This window comes from Falco rusticolus, chromosome 12 (genome assembly GCF_015220075.1).
Source record: "Falco rusticolus isolate bFalRus1 chromosome 12, bFalRus1.pri, whole genome shotgun sequence".
In the NCBI taxonomy this organism is placed as follows: Eukaryota; Metazoa; Chordata; class Aves; order Falconiformes; family Falconidae; genus Falco; species Falco rusticolus.
The window spans coordinates 25,252,088-25,261,126 of NC_051198.1; the positions used below are offsets into that span (position 1 = coordinate 25,252,088).

General features: G+C 37.0%; 1 protein-coding gene across 1 annotated transcript in view; it reads left to right on the top strand.

Annotated features, from left to right (window-relative positions):
- The window catches only part of LYPLAL1 (lysophospholipase like 1), a 29,935-nt gene extending 21,741 nt beyond the window's left edge, over window positions 1-8,194 (top strand). The window contains exons 4-5 of the mRNA XM_037404982.1: window positions 6,312-6,427; window positions 7,042-8,194. Of these exons, the coding sequence (XP_037260879.1) occupies window positions 6,312-6,427; window positions 7,042-7,281 (356 nt within the window). The 3' untranslated portion in view covers window positions 7,282-8,194. The remainder of the gene's footprint in view (window positions 1-6,311; window positions 6,428-7,041) is intronic.
- Window positions 8,195-9,039: the final 845 nt, after the last annotated feature.

The window sequence follows — 9,039 nt, forward strand, 5'->3', positions numbered from 1 at the left end:
ATGCTGACTCATCTTCAATAAATGCCTGAATTCAGTGGAGAAGTAAATGGATGTAGGGGCTTTTAAATGCTTGAGAGTCATGTGTAGACATGCCACAGAGTGCACGTTAATGTGTTCTTTCTTCGCAGTCGTGCCTACAGATTCATAGACGAGTGAGGACTAGCAACATTTGCTAATCCATCTTCATGTGTCAGTGCAGGTTCAGCTCTAATTAGGCAAACCCTTACCTTTGCTTTTCTGAATACTTCTAAAAGACCTCTATTAATGGCAGGTTCACAACTTTCCAAGGCAACCTGTTCCTGTGCTTCACTATTCTTTGCTTTAGAGAGTCTAGTTTCTAGTTTCTTCTCTGTGATGCAGTTTAAAATCATGAATACCGTGAGTATAAAGAGTAGATTATTCTTTTTTTCCATGTTGTGCAGTTATGCTGACTGTAAAAAATGACAGGTAAGTATTGCAGCAGGGCTGTGCTGTCATCCCCGAAACAACCAAGAAAGCACACTAGGTAAATAAAGCAAGCTATAGATGTAGAGTAACATCTCAGTAAAAACTGATTTCAGACTTCTCAGGGATTTTACTTTCCTTCTAGTGCTAAAAAAGATGATTCCTTAGGTATACATGTTGCGTTCCCCTCTACTACTCGTATCAGTTGGAAATAAAACCATACCTGGTTCTGGTTTTGCTACGAGTTGATACATTAAACTATTATACACTTGTTTTTACAAGAAAGTGGTAAAACTTGTACCACTTAAATATGCATTTCAAAATGGGTTTTGGCTGGCGAGAAAGTTGGATAGCAAATTGATTCATGTTCCTAACAAGAGGATGTGGCTGAGCCAGTGAAGGGAAGTTGCTTTTGTTCTTGTAAAGACTCTTAGTTACTGAGTAACAAACATAAGTCTACCAAAGGTGGAAACCATTCATGCACTTCTGCTAGTGTGGAACATTAGTGAAGTTTCATGAATAGATTAAAAGGAGAAACTTGCCGCTGTGAGGAAATCCACTTGAGACAAAGTACATGTTTGGGCACTTACACAGGAGCAGTGTTCAGGGAGTTCTGCAGAGAACAAATTTGCTGTTCCACTGGCATTTGTATTCTTTGCTGATATTCATATATGAACACTGTTAAATGTATATAATGCTTCCATTCATGGATGAAAAAGGAAGGTCAAACCAGAAAGTCAGCTTCTTTGTGGATGATGTGTAGAACAAGGTTTTGCTGTTGTCATTAATAGAAGGTAAATCACAGAACATCCCAAGGGAAAGCGGAAAGTAAACTAAAATGTAGCTTTAGGGAAAAATTCCTGATAACAAACCAAGAAAGAAATTTAAGCTGAAATATCTAAAGAAAGGAGAAATTGAGAATGAAAATTGCAGGGAGAATGGAAAGAAAATGAGGCAAGAGTGTGTAATGTGTTGTGATGATAACAGAACGAGCAAGGACAATTTCTAACTGTGCTGGGGTAGCGTTATACAACAGAGGGATATTTGTCTCTCCTTGCACTGTGCTGGCACAGGCACTGTATGCTGTAGCATTCATCTCTTGCCACTTTGTTACTAAAGCTGCACTGACAAATCTGAAGAAATCCAGGGAAGATGAAGAACAACTACAAGAGAGAAACTGCTAAAAATAAACACAGCAAAACCTACCCGTACTCCCAAGTCCAAATACTTATCGCATCAAAGTCAGGGGCTTAGCTTCTTCTCTTCCTCTTTTGGTTCTGTGCTGTAATAAAGCAGTTTCTACCTCTGCCACTAATATTAATGTGAGAAGTCCTCAAGGTCTGTTTCTGCAAGGTTCAGAAGATCTCTACTCAGTGCAGATGGCAGAATTCATGCACTAAATGTGATTAATAACTAAAATCTGTTTCATATGGCTGTGATTTCTAGTATGGAAACCAGCTTTGATCACATCTTAAAATTATATTGGAAAGATGGAAAAAATGATCCGGTTTGTTGTTTCCTAAGTCCATAATAATTATCTATAACAAATTGACTAAGGCACTTTACAGTCAGATCTATATGGCTCAGGAAACAATTGGCAGTGTCAAACCTGTGTGTGTTAGAGAGGTGTTTTTTCTGTAATGAAGGAAGAAAACCTGAAGAGCTTTCTGAACTCAGGAATAGGTCATTGCAGGCACTAAAGTGGAGCATGGGGGAGAAGGCAGAGTTTTTAGCATTCTTATGTATACAGGACACAAGAGAGAGACTAAATAAGGAAACCTTTGTGCTAGATAATAAAGTTAGTCATTTTCTGAGATACAAACCCAAATATTGTTAGACCAAATGCAAAGAAATGAATAAAGCTGAAGTTTGACAGTAGGTAAATATTTGGTTTCCTGAACTTGATATAATGTTGAAGTGTCATCATGGACCAGATTATCATTTAAGACAGATACAAATGAGGAGCAAATTAATATAAATCAAGATCTTTAGCAGAAATGAGCTCAAGACTTTATACAAACACTTTGAAGTTTAAAAGGCTCCTAAAACCATTTACAAGCTCTGGAAAGAAGGTTTTATCACTGAAAAATGGCAGCTGTGATGAGGGTTTCCATTTTATCCAAGCAGGAATAAATTGCATACGAGAAATTGAATCTCTCTTCACTCAGTGTTACATCACCGTATGGCTGGGGTTACCTTAACATAGTTACAGGTAATACTGCAGCAAAGAATGTTTTGTTTTTAGTAAAGTATTGCATGGAAGTTTCCTTCTGATTCAAATTCTTTAATTTGGAAGCGTGACGATCCTGTGATTTCAGCAGATCTTCCTCAACTAGGAAAGCAAGTTACAGGCAGCGTTCTTCTCACTGCATAAGGGTATTACCTAGAAACCAACACTACACAGAAGCAGATTTAAGGTCATAAACATGAACTTGAGTGAAGTTTCTTTGCAACTGGAAGAAAATTTCTATACTTAATTGGGTTTTTGTATGTGCTTATCTCTTAGCCTGTGCATAAACTTCTTTTGTAAAGCAGGGAAATAAATGCAGATTCTTAGCTGCCTTTTCTGAACTGGTATCCTGAATATTATAGAGCCAACAATTTCTAGTTGTTTTGAAGCATTATTCACAGATCTTTTTAAAAATAGAACTTTTGAAAAACAGATATAAGGGGGAAAATGGAAAATTAATATACTTTTTATGTGAAATCTATTGGCAAATTCTGAACTGTGCATACCCATTGTATGCTTGGGACTAGATTGGTCTCAAGCAAAGGACTTGTTCTGTTCTGCCCATCTAAGGTTGAAATGTTGTGTCATTTTCGATCTTCCTTAACACTCATGACGCAATCTGCTTAGCAGTGCTGTGAGGTTTACATATCCTTTATGCTGAGATCATTGGTGTGTATAAGCATACTTGTACTTCTCTGTTTTGCTTACATTCTGACTGTCACTTCGTAAGTTTTTTTTTTGTGTAATATCTGTACCTGCTTCTTACTTTTCCTTAATCCAAAATTTGAATTCTTGCAAAAAGTTCTTGACTGAGCGTGTTTTATGTCAAATTTATGCTTTTACTGAAATACTTCTTGTAATAGAAAAAAATTGTCTCCAACTAGAAATGCTCATTCAAATATAGCATGTGCTATACAGCATTTACTCAGAGACTGTTACGGTATCAAGTGATAAACTTCAGGTTTTCCCCTGGAAAACCAAATTCAAAGAACTTGTCTTTTGTATTACATTTTGTCATAGTAGCGTGAGCCACATAAAAGAACCATTACCTAATATTCTTCTAAACAGAAGGTGACTGCATTGTCAAAGACTGCTGGTGAGTAATTGCAGATAGTGTTGCCAGAGTGTGACTAACTGGGTACAAAATTTTAGATTAAATCATTTACAAACTAGTAATGAGTTTTCAATGCAGCTTTTTTCCTGTATTCTAAAATACTTAAAGTGGACTTCATTTTATATGTGGACAAAGTATATATGTAGTTATTTGTAAGCAAATGCAAAGTGGTCTCTTAGAGTATAAGTGATACTTTCTGGGTTTGGGGATGACAGCATTATCCAGAATGATCAAAAGGAAATGAAGTAAATGATCAGACTCCACAGAAGAGCATAAAGGAAACTTCAGCACAAAATGATGTTGTTTACATAGTAATTTTGTGTAGCTGTTATATCTTACATACTTTCTCAGAAGGCTAAATTTTTCTCTGTCTGTGATTGTGGGGTCAATGATGTTGAATTTTTGTGATCACTATGACACATGCAGCATTTATCAGGTTTTTTTTCATTGTAGAATTCTTTTATGTGTGATAGGAGAACATATCTGGTAGGAAATAGTGATGCAGATGAAAGGCTTGCAGTAGTGTTTCCAATATTTTTATTTTTGTGAAGACAAGCTATTCAAAATTTCAGGTGCTGTTGTTTCTAAGGTCTGCTCTAAACTTGTTCACCCACATTCATTCCTATTTTTCCTGTACTACCTTTGTTTCTGAACTGCCACTGGGCACTTAAACATACTACATTTATCATTGAGCTGGTTAAAGATTGATTCGTAGGGTAAACAGGTCCTGGCTTTATTACTGAAGGTAAATATCAGGGTATTGTCAGCCCCCTGGGTGCATAGGTAGGGGATCCCAGGCCGTATCTCCTAGTTTGAGGATACAGCTGTCCTAATTCAGTTAAGGACTGTTTGAAAAAGGGAAGCGAGATTCCAGTCTTCCATGTTGTGTGGTCTTGCTCTTTCTCTCTTAAGATCCAACTTCTGTAAGTCAGGAACCTGCAGTTACCACTTCTGGCCATAATTGTATCAAGACTACAAGGTGACAGTAAGTAAAAAGAAGAGTCAGAAACTCAGTAGAAATTCTGATCTGAAATCATCAGAAATCAAAAAATAATGTGTGGGAGAAAGAAAGAACACACTTTATGTCTGGATTAGTCTAGTGTTTTCAGGAAAATTTCCTACACAAATCCAGCCAAATCTTCCAGTCATAATGTGGGATTGACTGTGAGCTAGCAGGGCCTCAGACCTGCTGGAACTTGCAGATACAAACATGCGGGAAGAGGATTTCCCTTTAGGAACAGCCTCACTGTGACCCAGTTAATATTTACAAAACGCAGTGTTTTCTGCCTCTTGAGCTTGTGTGCACCAGAGATTCCTGGTGTGGTCCCAGGATCCAGTGAAGTACTAAAGTTGCAGGGCATCATTTGGCTCGGATTTGGTGCTGCAGGGGCACTGCTTCCTGGCCAGGTTTTGTTTAGCACCCATGCCAGACTTCAGCGTAGCACAGAAGTCAGGCCTAGAGGACTTATATAGCCCTTGCAAAAGAGCCACTCCCATTCTGGAGTCTCATTTTAATCACTTCAAAAGGTAACAAGCTGAAATGGTTTGGTATTTTGTCTACTGGTTTTGTATTTCTTCTTCAGTCCCTGATTTCATGTCTCTTGGTGAAAACGTCTGGGCTCAGTATTATGCAACTGATTACACCACTTAACTACCTGGCACAAACCAATTGTATCACCAGCACCATGGATGCTAGTGCTGGTCTAAGTAGAGCTGCGGTCATTACCTTTCTGCTGGTTGCCATCTCTGTGCTAGAAGATACTTCAGCAGCCAGTCATTGTTCACCCTAGTTCTTGTCTGGATGCAATCAATACGATAACCTACATACTGTGTCCTTGTGAAGTGGTATGCAGGATTTCTTCCTTAATGAATAAACATTCGTCATGTAAAAATTGTCCCTGAGGAGTTATCTGGTGTAAGGAGTTAGTACAGCTGAAGAGACATATGGAACACAGAAGGCCATTAATTCAGAAGTCCTATTAAATCTCAGGTGGGGTACATTGCATTTTTCCCTATCTATTATATATCCTAAGGTACAACAACAAAAAAAACCATCCAGCTCTGTGTACTGGTCTAATGTGGTGAATGTTCATTGGTTATGTACAATAGTGATACAGATCTTGCATGTGTGATTGCTGCTAGCCTAGGGGAAAAACAAGTTGAACTAAAAAGCAGTGAAAATTATCCGTAGAGTTTTGCTTTGTTAACATCAGAGAATATATGGCCACATGTTTCCAGCTGTCTGGTAGGGATCATACATGAATGGCTTCTAAAGTAATGGCATTTTAGCTGATTTTTTTTAATTGTTTTTCTCTCTCAGTAATGAATTTTCAGCAGTACTTTAGATATCCAACTTCTTAACTGAATTATGCTTTAAGATCAGTGTAATCATTATGTTAGTCAAGATGGTTTTTGATTGCATTGTGTATAAAAGAAACAAGTTTGAAGATAGAAATAAGTTGGACACTGGGTTACAAAGACATATAGTAAAATCCAATCTTTGTTTCTGTTGTTGCATCCTAGGAGGCTTTTCGATGGGAGGTGGAATGGCAATGCATTTAGCATATAGGTTTCATCAAGATCTGGCAGGTGTATTTGCTTTGTCTAGTTTTCTCAACAAAGAATCTGCTGTTTACCAGGTGAGTGTGTGGTGGACTTCACAGAAAAACTGCTGAGCTGAAAGAAAAACATGATCATTAAAATTGCATATAGCGTGTTTATTCATCTGAGACAATTGATTAATATTCTTAACTTATGACATTTCCTGGAAATAAATAAGCAGAATATTAGGGAAGTGAGGCTTTAAAGCTGTCCTTACATGGTGTTTTGTTGCTTTTTTGCACAGACGGTACAATTATTTTATTCAAAGTAAGTCAGTGTAGAAGGTAGATTAGCAAATGAAGTGCTGTGCAAGTTGTCCTTAGAGTCCATGCAAGTGTAACTATTCTTTGAAATTTTGTGAGAATTACAATACTCATGAGCTCCATCTACTGTCATGAATTTTTTCTATTTCTCTTATTTAGAGAGAGACACAGACCTTAAAGTACACCCTATTGTTTGTCAAGAGTTAGCACATTGGAATTTGAAGTACAGTTTTTTCCAATATTTATTTTTTATTTTTGTAGAGATAGTACGATATGACCGCTAGAACCAGGTTAATAAATGAAATGCTATGGAAGTTGTCACCATGTAATTGTAACTATTCTTTTAAAATTTTTAGTGATATGTGTGGCTGTGTTTCTTCTCCATTTAGGCTTTGAAAAGAAATGAAGGTGTTCTTCCAGAATTATTTCAGTGTCATGGAACTGCTGATGAACTAGTTCTCTACTCATGGGGTGAAGAGACCAACAAGATGTTGAAGTCACTGGGAGTATCAGCATCACTTCATAGTTTTCCAAATCTTAATCATGAGTTAAACAGAACCGAAATAGAAAAACTAAAAACCTGGATTGTAAAAAAATTACCTGTTGAGGCAGCAAAGACAAACGAATAAAAGAAGATAAGCTTTCATATACTTCCTGATTTTTGTGGTTTTAAGATCTTGTGTGGCTTATATATATATATATGAGTGTTCCATATATGTTATATAAGCAAAGCTTCAGGTAGATACTATTTTATTTCATGAAGTTCACTGAAGTGGTAAAATGATGGTGCTGACTATTCACACTCATTTTATCATACGGGTTTCTTTTTCTGTTTTCTTGTCCAGTTTTTAAGTACACATCCACATTAGTCTATGGAAAATAATGACTGCTAATAGTAAAACCATTCCTAAATAATCAAAACAGTATTCAGGAAGCATTGCTGTGGATTTCCCAGATTTTTTGTGTGTCTCTGTGTGTGTTCTAAGATGGAAAAGTATACAGTGGTATGGTTGGCTTTCTAATGGCATTAAAGCTGGACAATTATTAAAGTGATGGACTTTTACTTGAGGAGTCGTATTGCCTTCAGTTGGATTCTCAGCATGTGGGAATTAACCTACATCAAAGCAGAATTGTATGGTGCCTCAAAAAAACCAACAAAAAAACCCCAACAACTGAGGTTTGTGTTGTAGTTTCAAAAGTCGTAAGTAGCTGCGTCTAGCTATACCACAGGCCCTTGTTATTACCTGCTTTCATTGTTTTGTTACTCGGAGATGTAGCTTTATGTGAGTTGCTTGAGCCCTGTGTGGTTTATAGTGTAGGTTTAAATGAAAAACAAAACAGTGCCATCATGATTGTTAAAATCTATTCTGGTTTTGAAGATATCATTCTTTGGGCACTGTTCCTTTAGAAACTTATTTTTGCCAACAGTTTTACTTTGGCTTGCAAGATCGCATTTTAAATTGAAAGATGAGGATACTTGACTCCTCTGAATATTTAAGAGTTGTAAATAATGATTGTGATATAAAGAAAACTTGTATCCCATTACTTTTATGGTGGATGATTCATCTCTGTGTCAGTTTGATAAATTAACTCAGAGTATAAATATTCTTAAGTAATTTTAATGCTTTTTATTATCATTATTATTATTATTATTTTCCCCCCTCTGCCCCATTTTCTTCTCCCCAAATTCAGTAATTTTCTGAGCATGACAAGGTATTCAGCCTTTTGCCAAAGCCAATAGATCCAGGTCTCTTGCTTAATCTTCTCCTTTCCCCTTTTTTGAAGAGTGGATCTAGGACACTGTTGTTTGCTCTGTCACAGCAGATTGCTGCCAGTATTGGCTATGACTCCAGAAGAGTCCGCCAAGTCCGGGGGACGAAGAGTTTTGTTCAAATCCTCATGCACTGAGACCGAAGCCAGCTTTTACCTATCTTGAAGAATAAGCAAAGGGGAAAAAATGTCACTGTTCAAGTACAAGGCATGTAATTGGCAGTAGCAAGTAACAACTTCCTGCTGCTAAAAATATTTTGCTTTATTTCATTTTGCTAGCATTAGCAAGTCAGCAGTCTGTTCTGAAAAACAGGATTTTAAATGGCACATGAAAACTCAGCTATTTGAAACAGTAAGTGAACAGCATTTTTTCTTTCCTGGTGCCCTAAGCTACCTAATTACTGCAAATTAAATTGAAACAGGTGTGTTCAGAGGCAGCTGAGCTAACATTGCCTTGTCCCAACTCTAATTAGAACCCTTGACAACTGAAGTTGTAGCATTTTGGCGATTATACATCATTTTGAGTTTTGCACCATTTTCTGCTCTTCCTGCAGTTTCTATCAGGAGACTATTCAAGCCACTAATGCAAAGTGGTAATTCATTTTGGTGACAAGCGC